This window comes from Varanus komodoensis, unplaced genomic scaffold, assembly GCF_004798865.1.
Source record: "Varanus komodoensis strain SLA01 unplaced genomic scaffold, ASM479886v1 scaffold17, whole genome shotgun sequence".
Classification (NCBI taxonomy): domain Eukaryota; kingdom Metazoa; phylum Chordata; class Lepidosauria; order Squamata; family Varanidae; genus Varanus; species Varanus komodoensis.
In genome coordinates, this window is record NW_025335505.1 from 10,886,665 (window position 1) to 10,911,340 (window position 24,676).

General features: G+C 39.9%; 2 protein-coding genes across 9 annotated transcripts in view; one reads left to right on the forward strand and one right to left on the reverse strand.

Annotated features, from left to right (window-relative positions):
• Positions 1 to 17,242, forward strand: part of RALBP1 (ralA binding protein 1) — a 30,014-nt gene extending 12,772 nt beyond the window's left edge. The window contains exons 4-11 of one of the 2 annotated variants that reach the window (XM_044426326.1): positions 3,104 to 3,453; positions 6,689 to 6,850; positions 7,971 to 8,102; positions 9,335 to 9,442; positions 10,605 to 10,726; positions 11,165 to 11,285; positions 14,507 to 14,798; positions 16,136 to 17,242. In XM_044426326.1, coding sequence (XP_044282261.1) covers positions 3,104 to 3,453; positions 6,689 to 6,850; positions 7,971 to 8,102; positions 9,335 to 9,442; positions 10,605 to 10,726; positions 11,165 to 11,285; positions 14,507 to 14,785 — 1,274 coding nt within the window. In that variant the 3' untranslated portion in view covers positions 14,786 to 14,798; positions 16,136 to 17,242. Of the gene's footprint in view, positions 1 to 3,103; positions 3,454 to 6,688; positions 6,851 to 7,970; positions 8,103 to 9,334; positions 9,443 to 10,604; positions 10,727 to 11,164; positions 11,286 to 14,506 lie in introns of both variants that reach the window. The other variant, XM_044426324.1, reaches the window with a different exon arrangement.
• Positions 17,243 to 19,125: 1,883 nt separating this feature from the next.
• Positions 19,126 to 24,676, reverse strand: part of PPP4R1 (protein phosphatase 4 regulatory subunit 1) — a 40,075-nt gene continuing 34,524 nt past the window's right edge. For all 7 annotated transcript variants that reach the window (XM_044426319.1, XM_044426317.1, XM_044426320.1 and 4 more), the window contains 5 exons: positions 24,370 to 24,470; positions 23,344 to 23,464; positions 23,116 to 23,250; positions 22,426 to 22,567; positions 19,126 to 21,444 (listed from right to left, as the gene is read on the reverse strand). In XM_044426319.1, the coding sequence (XP_044282254.1) occupies positions 21,281 to 21,444; positions 22,426 to 22,567; positions 23,116 to 23,250; positions 23,344 to 23,464; positions 24,370 to 24,470 (663 nt within the window). In that variant the 3' untranslated portion in view covers positions 19,126 to 21,280. The remainder of the gene's footprint in view (positions 21,445 to 22,425; positions 22,568 to 23,115; positions 23,251 to 23,343; positions 23,465 to 24,369; positions 24,471 to 24,676) is intronic.

A 24,676-nucleotide genomic window follows, 5' to 3' on the forward strand; every position in this document is an offset into this window, starting at 1 on the left:
CTCTTTTGCAGCTGACATGGAGAGGGTTGGACCTGATGGCCTTCTAGGCCCCTTCCAACTCTTCCGTGATTCTGCGTTGGCTGTTCTCCAGCACTGGGAACTCCACCTTGGAGAAGTGAGTGTTTTAGTGGGCAGACCAGAGAACCCAAGTACTTAGGTATCCTGAGGCCTTTCCAGCCTCTTCAGCCGCCTTCCCTCCAACACATTCCAGCCAAGTGGGCAAAAAAGCCCAAATAGCAGAACAGGCAGGATGGGGAAGTGAACTGTGGTGCAGTGGACTGGGATTCAGGTGATCTGGGTTCTGGTCTCCACTCATCCATGGAGCTCACTGGGTGACTTTGGGCCAGTCACAGACCCTTAGCTCAACCTACATCGCAGGGTAGTGTTGTGGGAATAAGACTGAGAGAAGGAGGAGAACGATATAAGCTGCCTTGAATTCCTTGGAAGAAAGAAGGGTGGGATATTAATATAATAGATAAATAAATTGGCAATTCCAGTATCCTTTAGTTGAGGACAGAGATCCATAAAAGTTCTGCCTTCCTAGAGCAGCACTTTTGATTTCCAGGCAGTTTCCTGAGCCATCTACCACCTGCTTGCTGAACATAGTAGCTAAAAATAAGACAGTCAAGTCTTTGTGATGGAAAGGGAAAATTGGCATGTGGTACTTCCCAACTCCTTTCCTTAAAACAAGGAGTGGACTTCAGTAGGACTATACTGGTATAAACAGTTTGAAGTTTATAGCTATTTATACATAATCAGAAATTATGGGTCTTGTCTTGGCCGTTTGATATGTATTTTTATTTACAATATATTAAAAATGTAGTGCTAGCCAGTAGTAAAGCAATTCATCTAGCAGTATACCAGATAGTATATTCAATTGCTTTTTCTTCATGTATGTTCATTTTGAAAGGGATTTATACACAGAGTCCTCATTAGTAAGTATCTTAAAACACAGAGAAAATATTGAACATCAGTTGAGGATTTCAGTTTGGATTGAAGAAAACCTCCTGTAGTCATGCCAAGATAATTAACAGTCACAGTAGTTGTGTAACCTCGACCCACTTAAAAGTAACAATGATTTGAGTCATTTATTTAATTATACAGCTGTATTTTGAGTTTTGATTGCCACCTGTGAGACGTATCATGCCAGCAATCTAAATGCAGTGCATGAATTGTTTTGACAAGATGTGAAAGGCAAATTCAGAGGCAGAATTTAAAGGCAACAACTGCACAGGAAGTAACTGTTTTGGAGATAAATGCGAACATTTCTTGTTAGTGACATGCAAATATGGAAGCTGCTGCTGCACTTTCTCTTGCACTGTATGGCATGGTCTCTTCCAGAAATACAGTAATTTATCTTTCCCTTGGAGGGCTTTTTGGTAATGGAGGTTCCTTGTCGTTTATTCTTTATTAAGCCTGTCTCTGCCACTGCAAAAGCAAGTTAATGTAAAATGTTTCTCTTGATAATGGAACTGGGCACTGATTTGTATCTAGGCTTGAAAGAGAATGCATGCAAACATCTGAAACCATTCAGGCAACAGTTAGAACAGTAAAGAGAAGCAAGCCATTCTGTTTCAATATAACAGCCTTGAGAATAAACCTGCACAGACGGACTCATGCAGGATCGTATCAAAGGTCTGTTTGGCCAAGCATGCTGTTCACACACTGGCCAACCAACTGGCTGTGGGAAGCCCATGAGTAGGATGTGATTGCAACAGCACCCTCCCACTTGTGTTCCCAGCGGCTGGCATGCAGAGCCATCATGACTATCAGCCACGGATCGCTTCAGCTGTTGGGTGGTGTAGATGTTAAATCATCATCATAATCCCTCATGAATGTTCAAATGCCCTTTTAAAGTGATCAAAATGATGGCTTTCCAGTGAATTCCACAGTTTTACTAGGCAGTGTGTAAAGAAATACTTCCTTTACCTCTCCTGACTTTCCCATCACTCAGCTTTATTGGATAAGCTTGAATTCTATATTCTGAGAAAGGATAACACATACCTGTCCACTTTTTCCACACCATGCATAATTTTGTACACCTTTGTTGTGTCTCTTATTCCTAGACTTTTTCCTAAGCTAAACAGTCTCAGATGCTCTAAGATTCCTCAGAGGAGAGTTGTTCCCTTGCCTTGATAATTTTGGTCACTTTTTCTTGCACCTTTTCCAACTCACCTGAATCATTTTTGAGATATGGTGACCAGAACTTACACTATTCTAAGTGTGGCCATACCATAACTTTGACTGGAGCAGTGTTATATTGTTGTTATTTTCATTTACAATTCTTTATCTATTTAGCCCAGCATGAAATTTGCCTTTTCCACAGGGGCCACATCAATATTTTAATTGAGCTGTCCACCACAATTGCAAGATCTCTTTCTTGGTTAGTCACTGCCTGCTCAGATCCTGCAAAAGTTCTTCTTCTTGGTCTCTGTGCATCACACATATGGGGTCTGCACCTACCTCAGGAGAGAAAAAGCCTCCTCTTCTTGCTAGCAGGTTAATAATGGAATTGGCCTTTTGCCAAATTGACTGTTGAAGACAAGATGAAAGGATATGTTCCCCTCTAAAGCCCGAAAGTTCTCATTGGCCACTGACCACTGCTGTATCTTGACCTGCTGCTATTCTCATGAAGTAGGGATTAGCCCATCATTCCTTCCTTTCTTCTCTCCTTTGATCCTTCCAGTTTACATACTTTTATTCTTCCCCTTTCTTTCCTCAGTGATCAGTGTTTACCCAGTGTTTTGTGGCTGTACAAATATGAAGATAGTACTAACGACGAGTCTCGGAACATTTTTCATGGCAGCTAGAAGAGCTTTCATTAGCTATTAAAGATAGACTCCTATGATAGCTGTGTAGGAGTAAGCCCCACTAACTTCTGAGTAGATAAAAAGTTGGATTTTACTATATATTTTTCCTGCAATAAAGCTATCAGCCTTACAATAAGTTTTTCATAAGTCTGTCAGCTATGCTGAGCCGGTATAGATCGGACAGGTAATATAGACATAAATAAAACAAGATGATGGCCATCTAAATTAAATATTGTAGATTTGGTTGAATTGTATCCACAGATCTTAAAAATATAATTCCAAATGTTTTGAAGGAATTAAATCAAAGGTGGATGAGCTAAAAGCAGCATATGACCGAGAAGAATCTCCCAACCTGGAGGAATATGAACCCAACACTGTAGCCAGCTTGTTGAAACAATATCTCCGTGAACTGCCTGAAAACTTGCTTACTAAGGAGCTGATGCCTCGCTTTGAGGATGCTTGTGGGAAGAGCACAGAGGCTGACAAATTGCAGGAATGCCAGCGTCTCCTGAAGGAGCTGCCCGAGTGCAACTTTCTCCTGATCTCCTGGCTGATTGTGCACATGGACCATGTCATTGCAAAGGAGTTGGAAACAAAAATGAACATCCAGAATATTTCCATAGTGCTAAGTCCAACAGTTCAGGTACATGTACCAGCCAACATATATTTAAAGTGCTGTTTTAAATGAAGTTTTAGAAATCACCTTGCTCATTCTGTATGTGTCATGATTTGCCTAGCTGCCTATATTCATACGTTGCAGTTCTGCTATCGGAAGGCTGGACTCTGTTCCCATATTCTTCACAAGCAGTTCTGAACTTGGCGGAGGTGATCTAAATTTCACTGAGGTGAAGTTCATACCCTCATACAAATTGGTGGGGACCAACAGGACAAACTTAATGGTCCCATGAAAGGACTCATCTATTTATTTATTTAGTTATTTATTAAAACATTTCTATGCCGCCCCTTGCCATCTACCCTTTTTCAGCCTCAACTCTAGATTGTTACACCACTGTTAGTGAGCAGGTGTGCTAAGAAAGGTACCTGTACTTGCACAGCACATCGTTCCAGATGGTACAAAGCCAACTAAGACAATATGGATGCTCCCACACAAGGATCAAGTGCTTAGCAAAACAGAATTTGGTTTTTATCCCTTACATTGCCTACCAAAACTCTTGAGACTGCAGAGCTTCAGATAGTCTCCCTTTCCTTAATTTTACTTATTTGCTTAACACCTTGGATCACTTAGATATAACAATTATTTTTTGGCATGCTGATAACAGATTAGGTAGGAACTTGGGAATCTAACATCTCAGGCCAAACAGCTGGTTATTTTTAATTTTACTTTTTTAAATCTTTTCATCATGCTGAAATGTGGAAGTATTTCTGAATAAGCATGCATAGGATTGAACTGAAGTTATGTGGGCAAACATTGCTAAACACTTGAGTCAGAAGTAAAATAGGCTTTTAATTAGCACTAGATTGGATTTTATTTTGCTGTGGATTGGCAGTTTACCAGCCTATTATTTTTCACATCCCAAGAAGTCCCAGTTTAAATAGTTAAAAGCGGAGGATGATCAAATGTCTTTAGCACGAAGAGCTACACAGGACTCAATATAGGATGCGGAGATCACTGTACATATTTAGTTGCCTGATGTGTGTGTACGTACACGTGTGCACATATGCACAAGAAGGTGAATGTATGATAGCCATACATTCCAGTGCCCTTAATCTATATTTATGGATGTATTTTTTATTTCCATCTTTGAAGTGCATTAACATCGTCAGTTGATTGAAAAGAACCAAAGAAGCCAAAACAATTTGCACTGGGAAAGAGTTATTTAGAAAGCACTGTTGCAGGCAATTTTACCATGTTTTAATATAACAATTGGTTAATTGAATTCAGATTTAAGTGTACCTTAATTTCTAGTTAACAGTCTTAATTAGCTGCTTAACCAGAGGAGGTTTCATTATGTCATTCAATGAGATTTACCTGCCTAGACTCACAGTGACATCTAAGGAGATCAACGAAATGAAATGGAGGTGGACAGGTTTGGGTGCGCTTGTTCATATAGATATGATATACAAAGGCTGTGAGCAAGCTAATCTAGCTGTAAGCAGTGATGAATTGGAAAACAGGAACACTGACTTTTAAAAAGCCTGCCTCCTTATCTTGGATTCTTTCCTGTCATATTATTCAAATTGATTTCTAAAACTAGGAGTGCCAGAGACTTGAAAATAAATATATAAAACTCCCTGCGTGAGATTGTTGCCTGTAAAGACCTGTAGAGCCTCTGGCATTTGCATGACCACTGCAGTTGTTGTAGTCCAGTTTCAGTTTTATTATTGAACAATGATGTTGTCAAACCAGTTGGTTGAGTGCAGTCCAAATCTTTTCATGTGATACAATGGCATTGAGTCCTCAACATGAAGATTAGGTAATTTTTTTTAATGTCGTTTTGATGACACAGCAAGCTGTGTTTGATCAAAAGTTGATGCTTCAACACTGTGCTGGAGGGGGAGTGAGGAGGCCAGGCTCATTCACACCTCACAAAGCCATAGTTGAACATGACATAAAAATGTTTTAATAAGTAAATAAATAAATAATAAATAAAATACACATGCAGCCATTGTGCTTACAATATGCTATCTTTTCGTGGATAGCGTCCAGCATTCTAGGCCAGGTGTAGGCAACTTGTAGGCCAAAATATTTGGAGGACCACTGCTCCCATCAGCCTGAGGCAGCATAGTCAGTGGTGAAGGTTGATGAGTGTTGTAGGGCAAAAATATTTGGAAAACCCACCCCTGCCGTAGATTAACAAAATGTGTTGCAGCACTGAATACTTCTAAACATACAAGCACACATTGCTCTTAATCAGTTTTATAATGCTTTGGGGAACTGACCAGACTAATGTCTTTGGTTCCTGTTATGTGAGAATGTCAGAGATGCATACGCAACACATTGAATATCAGTTGTGAGAAACATGTTCAACTAGAGCAATATGGCCTAAAAAGCATAAGTCCAATGGTTAAATGGAAAGGAAAAAAGGAAAGATTACCAGAAAGGGCCTTGCAGATTTCCTGGCTCGCTTCTGCCATTGTCCTAGAACTTTGTGTGAAAAGACCATTTAGTCCACGCTTGACCTTATCACAGACTGCTCCACATATGAGCTATGTAAGAGATGAACTCAAGCATGCCAGGTCATGTTGCACTGAAAAGTAGGAGAAGGTGTGTGACAGAAAGGGACACGCAAAGGGGAGTGCCCCATATTACACAAGCAAGTCAAATCAAAACCTAAAGGGGAAATAAAGAAAAAATCGAAGACCACTTATTTAACCATACATACTTAGCTGGAAATTCCTTCCCAACCCTGAAGATGATCTGGTCTAGTTTCAGAACCCAAAACTAACAAAACAAACATACCAGAATTGTGAGTATCTATCTATCTATCTATCTATCTATCTATCTATCTATCTATCTGGAATTTTTGTATGCTGTCCCATTCACATAAACCTCGGGACTGCTTCCAGCTCTGAAGAATCTAAGCCTTCAGAGTTATGAAATAGTGATTTGGGGGACATATTTCCTTTTTGCTAACTGTTGCATTCCAATATATCAACTGTTATTTTTTCAGATAATTGTGTGATTAATAAAAGTACAAAAATAAGAGATAGCCAAATAGATCAAATTACAACTACACTTGAACAGCAGATGATTTCAGACTCAGTCTTCATCTTACAGAAAATTCAAACATTATACAAAAGGTGAAAAAATGTTTATACATGTTAGGTGTATTAGAATTTGGTATAAAGTGTAGATGTTTGGGCGGTAGTCAGACATTTCTCTTTGAAGTGCACTTGTGACTGTTATGTCTTCTCAGATCAGCAACCGTGTCCTGTATATGCTTTTCACTCATGTCCAAGAATTCTTTGGAAATGTGATTCTAAAACCTGTGACAAAGCCTCTTCGCTGGTCTAATATGGCTACAATGCCGGCTCTACCAGAAACACCAGAGAGCATCAAAGAAGAAATTAGGAGACAGGTTGGTCTTCAGCTGAAATCCATTCTTTTCTGTTGATGTTTATCTGGACTGAAACAGTTTATTCCATTTCTCTCATAATTGATTTGTATCAGCTTTTTAATTTTATTTTATATTAGATATTATGCATCTGATTAATTCTAAATATAGTATATATTAAATTGTATATAGCCAGTAAGAAACTATTTAGCTATATAACTTGTTTTTGTTTTCCATCCCTCAATCTTATAACTCTGTTTTGTCACTACTATAATTTGCCAAACTTGCATTTACCATTTTCTACATGAGGAGAGGGGGGTGCGTTTCCATTTTTTCTATTTTCTTGTTAAGGTTCTTATATGTTTCACTTACGATCCGAAACGTATGGTCATGTCAAAGACATGGTGTTCATTTACATGAGTGGTATCCAGTGTAATGCTACTGCTAGAGAAATGGAAGAGAAAAACAAAAGAGGAAAAATGAGAGCCCTCTTCCAGAAGATCCAAGAAATCAAAGGGAAATTCAAACCTAGATTTGGAATGCTAAAAGACAAACAGGTGATGCACTATCCAACAAGAAGGAAATAAAGAGAAGGTGGAAAGAATATACAGAAAGCTATACAGAAGAGATGATGACAGACCTCAGACTGCTCTGAGGAGGAATCCTGTGAGGGAAGACACTACAGTGTTAGAAAGCCATTTCAGAATCAATGATTGAAAGAAAAAGAGCCAAAAGTACCTTGTTAGAGTACAAAGAAAAGCATTTGCAAAATCTTGAATTTAAGCGATAGGTTAGAAAAATAAATTTATTTGCATTCTTGGCAGGGAAGTTGTCCCAATAGATTTAACACCTATGAATATTTCCAGAAATTAAGAAATCTAAATATAATCTTTGTGCTATGTTAGTTGCATAATCACCAGTGACTGTGTTATTCAGAAAAGAATGCCTTGAAGATTTCTTAATGTTAAATGTTTGATTCCTGGAGCCTTAGTATCATGAGGAATCTCTTTTGAACTATCTTGGAAGCGTACTTTGACACAGAATGAAATACTTGATTTTGGCCTTATGTTCCATTTGTAGGAGAAGAGGTGTGAAGTCTGGAAAGTGAATCAAATTGCTGAATATGGTATACTTCTTTTACTAGGAGTTCCTTTTGAACTGTTTGCACCGAGACCTACAGGTGGGGATCAAAGATTTATCCAAAGAGGAGAGACTATGGGAAGTGCAAAGAATTTTGACCGCTCTCAAAAGGAAGCTAAGGGAAGCAAAAAGACAAGTAAGCATCTTTTTATATTACTCCTGTAATCCACAAAATGTTGAAGGAAAGCAGGCAATTTTTATTTTAGCTGAGGTGAAAGAAACTGCTTAACGCAGTTGTACCTAAAGTACCATTCAATTCCATTCCATGTAGGAGAAATTGAGTAGCCCAGTCTTCCTGCTAGGAAAAATTTCATCTAAGTGCAGTACAGGATTGTGGAAGCCCTTTATCAGTCAGATGGATCAGAAAATCCCACAGAATGTTGTGTGTGTTGCTCTTTTTTAAAATGAAGACTCGCTTTCACCTGACGGTGCAACACAGGTGCTCTTGGTTAGCATTGCATCATGGGGAGGATGCAGTGGTTCTGATTTGTATTCACAAGGGTTGAATTTCAGGTCCTGAGTGAGGATCCTTATGGCATCCTTTTGTTTGTCTGTCTGTTTATTTAGAACATGTCTATGCCGCCCCATTCGCAAAAAGCCTCGGGGTGGCTCACAAAACAAATATATAAACAATCATACAAACACCCTTAAAAATCCAGAGACATCGCGGCATAAATGTAAAAACCAGTAAATAAATGCAATCTACAATTAACAATTAAAATAACTTTTAAATAAAAAGGTCTTGGCCTGGCACCGAAAAACAAATAATGACGGTGCCAGGCAGACCTTGTTGGAAGTGTTTGTGCCCTACTCTGTTTAATGAATAGCCGATACACTGAAATAGTGAAGTAGATTCTTGATAGCTCACTACTTATGCTTTATTTTCGGTTGGGAAGGCAGTGACTTGCTGTGCCATGTGATGTACTCCCTCTCAAGGAGCTTCAGGCTTCTGCCCTTCAGCTTCACAGCTTTGGGAATCTGAACTCATAGACCTCTTTCAGGGGTCTGCTGTATTTGCCTTGGATGCAAATACCGTAACAGGCATTGCCTTTGTCGGCCCAGTTAGGTATGTGGAAGTATCGGATTACATAGATCAATTGATCTTTTTCTGTTGGAGAGAACCTACAGTGTGCTTGTTCCTGGAAAATCAGTGTGCTGAACTAATTTATCCACCTTTTGACCTAGAAAGGACAACAAATGATTAATTTAACCGACTAATGCTATTTTAGGAAGTTGAAATCGTTTCAGATTTTTTCCAGTAAGGTTACAGGTTCAAAAACTCCATGAGATGTTATTTGAATGGGGTTGAATTTCACCATATGGTTTATGTGTGGCAGCAGCCGTTAATCAAGATTTTTTTCAATGCAGGAGTGTGAAACAAAAATTGCACGAGAGATAGCTAGCCTTTCAAAGGAGGATGTTTCCAAAGAGGAAATGAATGAGAATGAAGAGGTCATTAATATCCTGCTTGCTCAGGTAGCTCCTGTTGTTAACTTTTGGAAACTTTTTGCCATTCATTCGAACCTTGTCAAAATGGAGAGAAACAAATGTTCACATTTGAAAGGCATATTTTCCTGTTAAAAAGGAAAAATAAGCCAAGCGGCTCTTGCTTGCTTGCACCTAAGCTGAATTTCTTGGCTCCCTGGGAGTCTTGACTTCGTCTGTGTTTCTAGTAAGGATTATGTTTTCAGTGGTCCTGGGAATTTAATGGGCCTCTTGCAGTTGTCTCAAAACAGTTCCTTTTTAACTCGGGCCTCTGGATCTGTGCAGTTTGAGAGCTGAGGTGGAAGACTCTAGGCAGCTTGTGATTCCAAACATTGGCTTGTGCATTATCAACACTGGCACACATCAATAAGTCTTTGAAACAACCAGTAATAGGATGTGTTGAATAAATCCTTGTATTGTAGTCATCCCTACTATCTCTGCTGCTACTCTGCAGTTTCACTGGCCATCTCTGTATGCTGCTCCTTCCGTAGCTGGTTCAGTAGCAAATTCCCTTACCATTTAGCATGTTCTGCAGTTCTGCCCTTGTTCTAGTCACAGACCCCAGTAGTTCCTTAGGTGTCTAAGAAACACCAGTCTGACCCCCATCATTCTGTTGGCCCACCCCCATCCGTCAATGCAGGTACCCCATGAATAATAGCCATATTTTACAGCAATACAGCCAAGCCAAATCATACAGTATATTCCTATCATGCTTACTCAGCATTTCTGCAAAATATAGTGCACTAGGATTTTTTACTGGAGCTGTCAGCATTCCAACCTGGGGTTTGGAATAAAATTGCATACAATCTGTAACTGCACTGGGCTGGTTTTGTACATTAAAGATCAAATAGAAAAGGTGCTTTCTCTTATAACAATGTGTGATAAATGTCTCAGTCTAGAATAGTACAGGGGGAGATGTTTTTGCACTGTGAGGCACTATACTTTCCTCCTTCCCACAAAAAACATGTTTCCCTGTGCATAAACACCAACAACCCTTCCCCTCTCCATCCCCTCCTACCCAGCTGCATGCCAAGCTGCATTTTCTGGTTTTGGTTGAAAAAAGGAAATAATAAACTAAGGACCAGGGCTGCTGATTGCAATATAATATCCCTCATTCAAGAGCGTACTGAAATAGTCTAGTTACCTTTTGCAGGAGAATGAGATTTTGACAGAACAAGAAGAGCTGCTTGCAATGGAGCAGTTTTTGCGCCGACAGATTGCCACTGAGAAGGAGGAGATAGATCGCCTTCGAGCAGAAATAGTAGAAATGCAAAGGTAATACAACTTTTCTCTGATTAGACTTTGAAATCTAACCCAACATTTTAAAAACAGTAACTCAAATTCTAGTTCTACTGGAAGATGTGCCATTGAAAGATGACTACATTACATTCCTTCACAAATTTTCCCCTATATCATCCTAACACGATATCCTTTAGCTTAAACCTAACTAAAATCTAATCATTTTAATAGCCTCATCAATGGTAACTGTTCTGTACCTCTGTAGTTTGAAAATAGAGCCATTGCTAACTCCTTGCTTTGTAACTGCAGTATCTTGAGAGTCTCTGTTAATATATAGTTTGTTTTCAGTGTTCATTTAAGTGCATGCATTTGTGCTTTAAATTGTGTCCATTACGTGAAGATCTTTGAAGAATGTTGTAAAACACACTAGGTCAGTAGCGATAAATGATAGAAATCTCCACTTGTACATTTCAGTCGCCAGCATGGTCGAAGTGAAACAGAAGAATATTCTTCTGAAAGTGAAAGTGAGAGTGAAGACGAGGAAGAACTACAGATTATCTTGGAAGATTTGCAAAGGCAAAATGAAGAACTGGAGGTAAGCCTGAGTTATTGCAAACTACGTTCATATAACTGTAGAATGGTGAGGACGAGATGATTTGCAACACTGCCACATGGATTTTATGTATTTATTACATTTCTATGCCGTCGAAAGCTTCCTGGATAGTGATGATGGACCAGGTTTGTTTTATGTTGCTCCAGAACCTTCCAGATTAAAATTCCCTGGATTCCTGAGCATTGCCAGGAGCTGATGAGAATTTAAGTCCAAAACATGGAGAGCACCAGATTGGGGAAGGCTGCTCCAGAGAATAGGGCCCAAAGAATGGGTTCAGATTACAAGGAAAAGGAAGACCTGTTTGGATAGTATCCAGCTGTGCCCTGTGGTGCTGCTTTTGCACCAGTGTAAGCCAGCTGTTCTACAAAATACTTAGCGTTTGCTTGGGCAATGGGAGAACTTCTGATTTCCTGCTGAAATTCAGTTGGATAGTTAGATACAATTTTCTGACATCAATAGTTTCTCAGTTGTGGAAGAGAGCAGTTAAGAGAGCAGTGGACTTTCCTACGTCACCAGAGGTTTTCAGGGAGAACCTGGGTGGGCAACTTATCAAGGATGCCGTGGCATTTTCCACCTAGGCCATGGGTTGAATGAGATGATCTTTGAGGCCTCTTTCAGCTAGGTGATTTTAAAGAGTGTATGACGACTGTGTTCTGGCAGCTCAGCCTCAGACGGGGTTTCTTTCCTCGGACTGCAATCCTATGCCCAGTTGCCTGGATCAAACTCCATTATGTCTGACTAGATAGGAAGAGAGTGGCACAGTTGATTTGATTTCTGGTGACAACTTTCTGCTTGGTTAAAACTTAGTTGTTCAAACAATGCAATAATTTCACAACTAGTTGATTGTAATGGAAATACCTTGAATAGTAAAGATAGATACATCATAGGCAATTCGAAAACCAAAACAAAAAAATATTTGAGTTGTGACAGAAACCGTTCTTTACTCATTTCCATTGGCTTTACTAGGACAATAGATCTTTGAGCTACATAAATTTTGTTGCGACTATTAACACAGTTGAATCAGTGGTCAGCAAGTGTAAGGTAGGGATTTTCAAATGATGAACATATCTACAAAGGTAAGTACATTGATGGTTATTTTACTGTAGTTCACAATGATGGCAGTATAGATGCAGCAAGAGCTAGAAAAATGTGCTGTGGAAAGGTGGACTTAAAATACATGTCATATGTATTTGGCAAGTTCAGTGTTTAGTATTTAAACAGTCATATGTTTGTGGAGACCTTTTTTAATTTGAGAGAGAGATTAGTCGTGTGCCCTCCAATGAGTCCAAGGTAGAGGTAGTACTTGAATACAGGCACTGCACAAGTAACTCGCAGTCAGCATGGACTCTTGTCGCAATATTGCCTACAGAATGTATGTGTTTATTTAAGAATCATATGCATCTGATCTTTCTTCTGCCTTTGATAAACAGTTTGAAAATGAAACTACCGTTGAACTGTATGCATTCCACTCTAGTCTCCCATGTAATGAAAGAGCTGTGATAAACAAAGACTGAAGAAGATATTTATGCTTTAAATTATGACTAACCCATTCTCTGCAGTGTGGAAAAACTCTTGTCTCTCCACACCGCTCACAGTAGTAAAAACTATACTGGCAATTAATTTGGAAATGGTGCTCTTTATCTCCTTCAACAGATGTGCGGTCATCTCCAGGTTTTCATGGGTTCCCTGGGCACGAAGCATATTTATTTATGTATCATTATTTAAAATATTTTCATCCTGCTTCTCAGCCAAAAAGGCTCTCAGAGGCTCTCAGAGTACCTTACATATAATCAGTAAAACAAGACAGTCCCTGTCTTCAGGTTTACAATCTAAAAAGACATGAAATGCAAGGAAAAAGGACTAAGGAGGGAAGAGGGAAAGCATTTAAGTTTTTCAGCAGGGTAGTGGAATGGCCACTCTGGCTCTCACCTCTCCTCCAGCAAACTGCGGGAAAGACTGCTGGTGGCAATGGCTAAGGGCTTTCAGTGAATCTGCCCTTCAAGAAACTTGCCCCCCACTCTACGAAAGCACTCTGCCTAATTCGTAATACATCCTCCCCATTGGTTTTCCAAGTGCTGGAAAAGACTATTCATGATCTCAGGAGATGAGGTAGGAAGGCAGATGGATGAACAGATAAAGGACCAAGTTCAGATGAAGGCTTCCTGTTTGAGCGAAAACAGGCAACCTGCATTGCTTTGTTTGCTTTTTCAGTCCTGAATCCAGCCACCCAGGTGCCTGGAGAATATTAGGAAGACTGAATTGTGATATGAAGTTTGGCCTCATTTGCCTTTCAAATATCCAGAGAGCTGCTTAAATGAATAGGATAGCACTTAGGTTGTCTGTTAACATAGGGGCGCCTTTTCAAGATCCAGTCCCTGTGGATGGTATCTGGATTTTTATTCATGGTGAGCAACTTGAAAGCATGCAAAGCTAATCTGCCTTCCGTAATCAAGTGAGATTGAGCACACTTGATCCTGGTGAAAGTAGATTAACAGTCACAAATAAATAGACCTACCTGATGAGTGGACTGAAAATAAAAGTAGAGGTGTTTAATTCCTTGAAACTATAGCCCTTGAGGAGTGTTTAGCTTCATAACACTCTCAGTAATCCTTAAAACATTTGAAAGGTAGTTGAGTATTTTTGTCCGTATCTTGAAGATGAAAGGGATAGCTGAGAAAATGGTTTTCAAACACTACAAAGGAAAGCAATCCCTCATCTTCCTCCTAGAACTTGACAGGTAGGCAAGTATAGGATTGCAAGCAAGATTTAAATGGAGGTCTTTATATGCCACTGCATTCCCTTAGTTTCTGTACTATTTTACAGAGGCGTACAACTTCAGAATGAACTGTAAAAGGTCCTGTGTGAACAGACCATTTGAAAATGTTCAGTGAATTTTCCAGTGACTGTTTAAAACATTTTAAACTTTGAATTAGTACAAAGACCTCTTTTGATGAGCAGAGAGAGTTGGCAGGGTAGTTAGGAGTGTCTTGTATTGCTGTTTAATCTGTGGTCAAAATGTCCAGTTAAAATGGCTGGATTTTCCATGTGCCTCATTCTAATCTTTTACTCTCACATGAACATACTTGCTTCCCTTCCAAGGAAAAGCTCTAGTGAGTGATGCTGTATAAATGATTCATTAGTCACATAAGTAGCTGTTTGATTGTAACTGAAGTGACCCTTTTCCTCCTCTCTGCTGAGTAAAGATTAAGAACAACCATCTGAACCAAGCAATTCATGAAGAACGTGAGGCCATCATTGAATTGCGAGTGCAGCTTCGACTCTTGCAGATGCAGAGAGCAAAATCAGAGCAGCAGGTGCAGGAAGAAGAAGAGCTTGAGAAACGGGGAGGCACAGCACAACAACCACCACAGCCGCCAAGAGAAATTATGGCCGAGACAAAAACAGCAAAAGAGCAGCCAAAAGCAATCAAGGAACCAGTGAAGCCATCACCAAGCAAAGACAGAAAGGAAACTCCAATTTAATTGGATTCCCAAGGTATTCAGGATGTTGCCTGGGCAAAGCCAGGACTGTGCAACTTACTGTAAATCTGAGGCATGTATATTCTGTAAATAGGTTCTTTTACACCCTGGAGACATCCTGTCTCCTTCCTACCTGTGGCTCCTGCCTATCAGGCTCAGGTTACTTGGAAGAGCAAAGCAGTGGAAGATGATCCGGAGGGTACAGCAGAGCAGTTACTTGGCCATGTCAAACATTGGCTTTGGACAACCTTCAGCGGAGGTTTTATTTCAAAATGACTGACTTGTGCTGAAGCATGAGAATATCTGCTGACAGGCTGCTTCACACATGACACTCACTACACGGGTGTAGGTAAAACCACACACCACACCAGGTATTTAACCACTCATTTCAAAGCCATTTCAACCTGGAATTCTGTGCAGGCAAGTGACCAGACGGGGGAGGAGAGATGGATTATTGTGACCATCCTCTGCCAGTCAGTCCATTTTATTTCCTTGCTAGCTTAGTGTATGAAAGGTCCCATCCTCCACAACCAGCAGGGAAACACAAGTGAACTGGTGGAAGGGGGTCGGATGGCTCCTTCTCTTCTCCCCTTAATGGAAGACTGTTTTTTCTCTTAGCCTGCCCACAGGCTAGTAGCCATCATCCATGCTGACCGCAGCAATGAGGGCTTCTGTTCCTCTTCAGTTGGGATGGAATGCAGGCTACTAACCTCTTAACTAGTAACTTTTTCAACTGGTAACTTATTTGTAAAGCTGCACACACCTGTGTGTGACATGTGCAGATCATACTTGTGTCTGTTTTGCCATGTGCACATGTAGGGAACCACAAAACAGTTGTTTGCTGGTGATGACAAAACATTTATGAATGCAGCCAGGATTGATAGGGCCATGTTTTTCCCATGTGGCTAAAACATCCTGTATGAAGTGGCTTTTGGTTGAGAATTGCTATATCCACCTATAATTGTTCATTACTTGCTATGTGAATTACTTTGCTCTCATTCATCCTAATTTCTTTTGCTCACTCTTGCTTGTGCCTTTTGGTAACAGAGAAGCATTATAAAATATATTTGTGGAAGGTCTTTAAATGCAAAAGCATTAATTACTTAACATTGTCAGCCTTTTCATATGACGTTTAAAAAAACTATATGAAAGTAAGTCTAAAACTAAAATGGAAAGATGGATGTTTTCCTGTAAATGAGAGTGGTCCATGAAGAGCTGTTGAACCTTGGCAATGCACTTAATTACAGGACTGATTAACGGGGGAATGTCAAATTACTTAGCAGTGGGAGTACAAGCACCATGTGTCGTGAACAACCTCCTAATGCAGACTGAAATTTCATTTTTCTTTTTCAGAGCTGAAAACTACAATAGAAAACTTTTCTGGAATGACGCTTTAGTGATAGTCAACCCAAAATGTGTACACAGTAAGATCCTGCAGGGGATCCATGTATGGGCAATGGCTGGGTCTGATTTTGCTGCACTGCTCTTTTGCAGTGCTCAGACAATTCTAGTAAAAGCCTCAACGCTGCAGTGGACCACCCCAGTTGCCTTATCCTGAGCTTCTGGTGAGCACTGAGTTTAGGAGAGGGCTTCGGCATCACTGCAGTAGCTGCGCTAGGCGTCTGGTGCTCAAGGTGTGGAAACGTAGCACGATCCAAGGAACAGCCTGCCCCTTTCTCAAGCTTAGAACTGGGATGGGAATGGTTGATGGTTCTCTGCAGTCTTTCAGTGCTTCTGAGGCCCTTCGGGACTTCGAGTTGAGGGCTGCAGCTTATCATGCTTTCCAGAAAGTGGTGGGACACAGACTCTGTGATGAGGGTGGTGGTCTGCATGGCTTGGTTGCAGAAAGTTAATCTCTACCCTAAGCAAGTGATGTATCTCCCTGTGTACAAAAGTTCAAACCCTTTAGGTGTTCTCAAAGGAGTTGAGCCAAGAGATTCTTGCTGGGAATTAGGGTTCAGCTGCTTTGTGATTATTTATTGCTGCCAGCCTTGAAATGTAAGGTAGGTTTTGTCTTTCAGTAACAGCCAATTTATTTGAAATTGTCATCTCAGTAATATTGAGCAAAACTTCACAGGGTGCTTGTAGCTTATTTAGTTTCTAGTCTGCATATTTATTTTTGATGTATCAGTTTTCTTTGCTTATTGCACTGTTGTGAATCATTGGCCATGATTTGATTTTTGTACAAATGACACTTTCAGATACGTTACAGAGAATAGCATATTTTTTTTAATCTTGAAGAATTTATGGAGACTGATTGATGTGCATAAAAGCGTCTTCCTTGGCCTGTTACATACCTTTTATATTTTCTTGCAGTATTTAAACTTTTTTTAAATTCACACTAATTTCTATTAAATTGTCACTTTGATATAATCAACGTTCATCAAGCAGATCTCTTGCTGAGTAACCTTATCTTTTGTCAAGACCATGTTAATCAAGTAAATAAATTTGACATCCATCTGTCAATGGTTTTATTAACTGCAGAAAACAAATATATTGGCACCCCAAGGAAATCTAGTTTCTTTGGCCCACAGGCAGAGGCCATAACATACTGCAATGGTTGATCACGTGTTGAAAGTTACAGGTACTGGATAGCCAAAATTTGCTCTCTAGGTTCTGTGGGGCCACTCCTAATAACTGAGTTACATTTCACTGCTCACCATGACAAGCTGCTATGCACAGCAGAGAAATGGCTCCTGCCTCCTTGGAGTGCTGTTCGTTCCTGCATTCTTTCAGCTGTTCTCCCAACAGCATTGAGTGGGAAGCTTTCTGGCAGCAGGCACTTTTACCTATTAGTCAATTCTTTCTTGAACTCTTAAGGTATTAGGTTGAGCTCTCTGCAAAGGATGAAATGAGTGCTCTTTCAAGTTACTGCTGAACTTTTTTTGGATCAGGTTGTTGTTGTTCGTTTTTGAGGGGGGGAATTTGTCAACTTTGTGTCACTACTGTAATAGTGGTATGTTCTTCCTTCTCAGGAAGTGTGGCATTGTTGTAAAAAGGCTTTTCCCCCTCCCCCAGTACTTAGATAAGAACATTCCTTTTAATGAGAGTCCACAGGAACAGAAATGAGCAGTACTCTGGCACGATCCAGTTCCCACCTGCTGCACATCCATTTTGCTGGTAATGAAATTTGAAGGCTCTTTCAGATATTCTGAAGTGGCTTAACCCTCTGTGTTCTACCCCTTAGCTTATAATTCTTGTAGCAACATCGCTTAACAAGGGTTCCCTTCCCCTAGTACAGAATGATGGCATTATAGGTCTTTTGGGATCAGCAAGTTTTAGTACAGGAAAGGTGGTGACTCTTTGTGCTAGTTTCTCCCAAGTCATTTGGGCCTCCCAGTGGTCCTCTGGCCCTTTCCCACTCTTTTCTATGATTGTGTGTTTAAAAGGTTGCACCAGCTAGCAATCTAAAGAGATCTGTTAAGTAGGCCAGATGAGAGCTGGTGCAAAGATGGCTGTTTTGGGATATTCCATTACTTGACTGCCTCTCCTCATTGATTTAACATGAATTTGCTTTTTATCCTAGGCAGATGTACTGTTATTCTCACACACTGCTTTGTCACTAAGGAATATCAGACTGCTTGTAGGAGTTTCTGATGCGCTTCTCTTGCACAAATTGTGAGCAGCTTATTTCAGAACTATCCACTGTCCTTACATACTCACTGCTTCTTTTCTCAAGTCACTCTTCTAGTGTAAGTTGCCTTTAGGGCTGGGTGCATTTATTTAGATCAGTGCTTTGATTTTCAGTAAGGAGAAAGGCTGATTTAAATAAAGATTCCAAGGATTGATCCAAATTCAGGTGAGGTACACAAACACATGCAGCCCCATGATGACCTAGTTAAAAGAAAAAAAGATGAAGTCTGTAAATGTTGGTGTATTCCATTACAGCATCTAGCACTACAGTATTGAAACAAGTGACTTAGTTTGTCAGTCAACTTTGAGCAGTACTGGTATAAGGTAAAGGAAGTTGATGATTGGTAGAGGAAGTATTTGGTGAAATGTGTATTTTTTTCTTGGGGGGTTGCTTTAATAAGGTTGACAAATGATCAAACACAACATTGTTCCAGTAGAAGCCACATGATGGGTAATAATGAATTATTACTTACATTTATATCCTGCCTTTCCTCCTTCTCCAAAGAACCCAAGGTGGAATGCACAGTCCTCCTCATCTGCATGTTATCCTCACAAAAAACCTGCAATGTAGGTTAGGCTGAGAAGCAGTGGCTGGCGGAAAGCCACCTAGTTGAGCATGGCTAAGTGGGACGAGAACCCAGTTTTCCAAGCCCTAGCTTGTCTCTAAAGAAAAAGGGTTAGTCAACCATTTCTATTCAGAATGAGGCAAATTAATCATTGTCCATTTTATTCTAACCTTTTTGTGAGAACAGAGTACAGTTCAAGCTTGTATCCTAGTCACAAGCCAAAGTGGGTGCAATGAGTGGTCTCATGGCACAGTGTTGCTGAAGTGAAGCAGATATAGATTTGGTTGGTTCCTTCAGTGAGAAAGTACAGTAAACGCCATGGAAGAACAGGACATAAATACAAACAGCCATTCCACCCAATGTCTATGAAATAATAAAGGAACTAACAGCAGAACACTAAAAGAGCATTTGAGCACAGCGGAAGCATCAGCTTTATACACACAAGACAAAGGACACTAGGAAAGGGACAGGGGTACACTGCATGGGTGGTAATGTGTAGCCGACTTCTGCGATCGAAACAGCAAGCCATTATCATGGATAAACACCAGAAGTCCGCATGAGATTTGGAGAACTGGAACAGCCCATGTGACACTGTTCACATTTTATGAAGTGCTTTTCAATCCAGCCTTCCTCCTATACGGAAATCCAAGTGTTATAAGAAACTAGCTTGGATGAAAGTAGGTATATCTGCTAGAGGGAGAACTTTCAAAATGTATGGAAAATGACAGCATTTAAACAAGTTGACCATACAGCCATTTTTCAAGACTCAGGCAGTAACCCAGAATTTTCCCTTCTCAAGAGTTCTAGATTTTGCACCTGATGTAAAAGCTTTATCTGACTAGCGCATTGATATGGGAGTGTGCATAGACATATGTTTGGATGTACAAAAATACATACAAAGAAGATAGTGGCCAGCAAACATTTGCAAAGGGCAAGGCAATGAAAGAGCATGGCCTAAGGATTCAGGCCTTGTTAAGTAGCGTTAATGCAATGATTTTAGAGGCCATCTTAACTCTGTGCTTAGGTGTACAGTTACATCTGCCACAATCTAAATAAAAGTCATTTGTGCATATCCAGGAGGCAAAAGCTGAAGTCACAAGCTGGACTTTTTATTATGACTAGTGAATAAATACAGGGTTTTTTTTTTCTTATTATGAGTCCTAGATTAAACTTTCAGAACTGTTTGTACAATTTTTAACTGAACCAGGATATCTACTTCTCATACTTAGAAAAAACATGAACTAACATTAAAACAGACTGAATTTATCATGCTAATTTAAACACAATTTTAGGCACACACCATTATCAGGATCAGAAAAGGAGAAACTTTATAAAATCATTATATATTTGCAAACTTTTATATAGAATTAAGAAAATGAGATTTCATTCACTCTTACGAATACTTTTTTTATTTGGACAAGGAAGAGAACATTTTATCACAACAGCTTGAAATAGCATGATTAAAGACTGCAGCACTCCCAAGAGTGGTCACAGATATGTACAGTATATGAAGAAAAAGTTCATGATCAAGTTAAAAATACCTGACTTGAAGTACATGTGCTAATAGGTTTCCTTCAGGTCATGACCAGCATGAAAAAAAACATCAGGACACAAGTACTCAGTGTAGATTTCTGCTCATGGATACAGCAATATGCTGTTTTAAGGATTAAAATCAGATTCTGGTATAGTGTTAGCACTGAGCCCTTAGGTGAGAAAACAAACACCAAATCGCTACTTTTCCCTCATTTACACGCATCAAAACTATTCACACTTAAGGATGTGCCCAGCTGCACACAAATTAAGTCTTTTCAAGGATAAAAACTTTAATAGCTAATACTGGAGGTGTCTCTTGCTTCTTGATAGAAATCTGCCTTCAGAGGCTATGACAATTTCAGCTATCAGTTCCTAAGGGGGGAAAAATATTTCCTAAGTGAATTCCTCAGGAGAAAACAAATTCTGGTCTCTTGAAATTATATCCCTTCTACACTGAAAATGCTCAGCCCATTCAAGTTTCACATATTCAGGAAGACAGAAGATTTAAGGCTCCGGTGGCAAATACAATCCTCTGAGCAAAGTTTTTCTGGAGTCAGGATTCAACAGATAATACTTATTTTTTTTCCTCTTGACTCTCTAAATTCTTGGTCTTAGGTTTTTAAATAACATCCAACTGAAGTTAAATCTGGCAAGAGATTCTCTCCTTGAAAAAGGTCTCAGTAATCCATTTTAGGAGCACTTGAGGATTGCCTGGATTTTTATTATGTTTTTTTAATTAAAATTATAGTAACATTCAGGGATTACTTTAGTAAGTTGAAGAGGCTGTGCTCATGGCATCATCTGCAATTTTAGTACTGGCAGGGTGGATGCTTGCAAAGTATTTTACATCGTTGTCATTATCCATTTGGAGAGCCACAATTGTCTGTTCCACTGCTTCTTGATGGGAATTGACACACATTAGAAAATATTCTGTGTAGAGAAAGAAAAAATGTGGGGGGAGGGGCAGAGGCAGTACCACAATTGAGTCATATGTCTCACACAATCCCAAAACAGATACAAACAACACAGCAAGCTAATGCCTATCCAAGCCAAATGGTTGCATTCAAAGAGAATCCATCTTTCTCTTCCCCATAAAGCCCTTCTTAGAGGGTTGAGCAATGGTCCTGAACAACATGGACCATGTCACACACAACACAAGTCGAAGGGGGGATCTGGGTCATTAAAGCTACCATATGCTACCACTCAGTTTTCCCCCACTTTGATTCAGAAAATGAATTGTCACATTCATTTCCAAATTATAGCCATAATGTTAATAATGTGCAGGTACCCACTGGGGCATAAAGAAAATGTGGAGACTACAGGCTGTGCTGGCAGAAAACCTGGTTAAAATTAAACCAAGTTTCCAGTGAAACCTGTTGGAGAAATAGGAAGAAACTGATGTGGAAAAGGTTAAATCGGGTCCAGTAGGGTACAGTGTTGGGCAGCTACCACTGTCAATGCAAACCTGGGCAGGGTGGCTTGCTGAGGTGAACACACCATCCCAGAAGCCAACTATGGCCTGTGGGTTATAGGTGGCCTGCTATGCCTGACAGCCCAACCTCACCAAAGTTCACATGGCATCATAAGCCATGGCAACCATTACCATGACGTCACTACACAGTGGTGGCCACTATGTGTCCTAGCTGACTAATCCTGTAATGCAGATAGTCTTCTCCCTCCGCCAACCCCGGCTCCTAGAAAGTCTCACTGGCATCAGGCTGAAAGCACTTCCAACATAAAGGTCTACCTTGGGTGAAAAAAACAACAACAAATGGCACAGGGGTTCCTTCACCAGCTAACACTAAACATAACAGCAAGACCATTCGCACAGGAAATAGGCAGAGACGGGAGGGATTTTTTTACAGAATGAGAAACACAGCAAGGGTTTTTCAGGACTGTACTGCCACCAACCTTTCTCTAGAAGTGTTTGCCTTAATGTTTTTGCAAGTAGGACTCTAACATTTGGAACTCTGTCTGAGGCCAAGTGCAGCAAATGGGGCAATAGATGCTCTGCAAAATGGTCTATTGGCAAGCAGTCATCTTCTATAATAGTCTGAAAGAAAAATGAAGCAATTGTTTTCTATTTCAACAGAAAATAAAACCATATGAATTCCAAGAATAGCTAAGGGACTGCTGTCCACTAATACAGCTGGGTATAAGAAAAAAAGAGACAAAACCTCAAAATAGTAAGGAAAATGTGTGTGTCAGTAGCATTCTGAGGCTTCGCATCTTTTTTTACTTGGGTTTGGGTATTGTCCCTCCACTTCCAGTTTTAACCTCTTGTTTTTAACATAGCCAGCCAATTACAAGGAAAGTCTTAAGTCTATTTTTGGATAGTAAAATACATTCAATTCGAACAAAGGAATGGTCAGCCTTATTAGCTTCAACCAGTGATAAGCCTCTGAGAGCTCTTTACCACTCAGTAAGACGCACAATAACAGGAATAATGTAATCCAGTTAAACCCTCAGTCCTGCCAGTCCTCTAATAACCGTCTCCATACAGTGGGGTTGAAAAAAACACAATCCAGAAAACAGAGAAGCCAAACAAGCTGCTGGCTATGAGTGGTAAATAAGGCAATAGAAAACTCACAACAATCCTACCTGGCAAATAAAGACAAATGTTTGTCGGCCAGACCACTTTTGGCATCTGCAGAACTTTTCGACCAATTCATTCATGAGGTTTATCACAAATGTTGATGTTGGAGCATTATATAGCTTCTTTACCATTTCACTAACCTAGAAAACATTTAAAGGGCTTAATGCATGGATTATCTGTTCAAATGGGCACATTAAATTCAATTTTTGTAATGTCGATGTTATAGCTCATACCAGCTTGTAGGAAATCCAGCGAACAGAGGAAACTTTGTCTGCACAAAGGTTGAGAGCAATAGGTCGCAGGTAATCAGATATGTCCCTGGGACTATACAAATCTAGAAGCAAAATCAGCTGCCTGCAAGAACAGAATGAACAAAGAGCCAAAACTAGTAGGAAATCATGAAAGTGGTGATCACACATTGGAATATTTAAAATTCAGTTTAAAAAATCTGCACAAGTTCTCTCAGTTCACATGCAATGGTTAACTCTAGGTTGCTTAATTCATAGTTGCACTTGCCCAGTAGCCAGCCAATATGTTGCCTCCTATGCATTTTGCTGCTTCCCTAAATCAACAGTCCACAAATACGGTGTTACTGTAATGTCTAAACCAGGAATTCTGAGTTGCTTAGGGGTTAAATGCAGCAATCACCCAACAATCACCCCTGGTTTATTAGTGGAACTGGGTTACACCTATCTTTTAGGAGCTATACTGGTGCCTGTTTAGTGTGTGAACATAATTCCAAGTACTGAGTGTTGACTTTTGAAGCCCTATATTGGAGCTTGGCACAGGCTGAATTGGGGCAGGCTGAATGACAGCCAGTTCCTGGAACTGCTGGCTTCTCTCTCACCCTTCACAGAACAGACTAGGCCACAGTTTAAAGCTTAAAATATCGAAATATTTGCTAGCAAACAAGTATTATTTTATAAAACCTGAACCTGGCTCTTAAGCTTTCCCATTCCTTTTGTCAGGCATTCAGCTTTGTTAATAATCTTGTAAACTTGACAGCTAGTGTGGTTTAGCAGTTCAGGTGTTGCAATTCGAGTTAGAAGAGGAAAGATTCTTCTAGTCTCAAACCTGCCCTCAACCATGAAGCTACTTAGTGGCCTTGGACCATTCATGCTTTCAGTTATGAACTCCTTCACAAGGTTGTGAGGATAAAAGCAGCAGTAGTTAGGATGTACTAATTTGATAAAATAAGAATTCATAGTAAGATGCCAAAGAACTATGTAACGAACAACTTATTTACTACTAAAACTTACTCAGCAAGTTCTGCTCGGAAACGCCAGTTCCTGCTGTTATCTGTGACCAAGAATTCCTGAAGCTGGTAAAGGTACTCCCGCCTTTTATCTGGGTGTAGAAGCTGCAGAATAATTTGACATATTATCAGAGCTATGCAGATCATAAATACTGCTAAACCAATTGACAGCATCTGAACATGTTTGTAAAAAATGAGGATATTCCGAAGAGTATGTTGAAAACTCCACAAAACACCACAATGAAGCAAAAAGTAATTATAAATCACAACAGAAATTACCTATATCAGTTTTGTTGCAGATGATAACCATC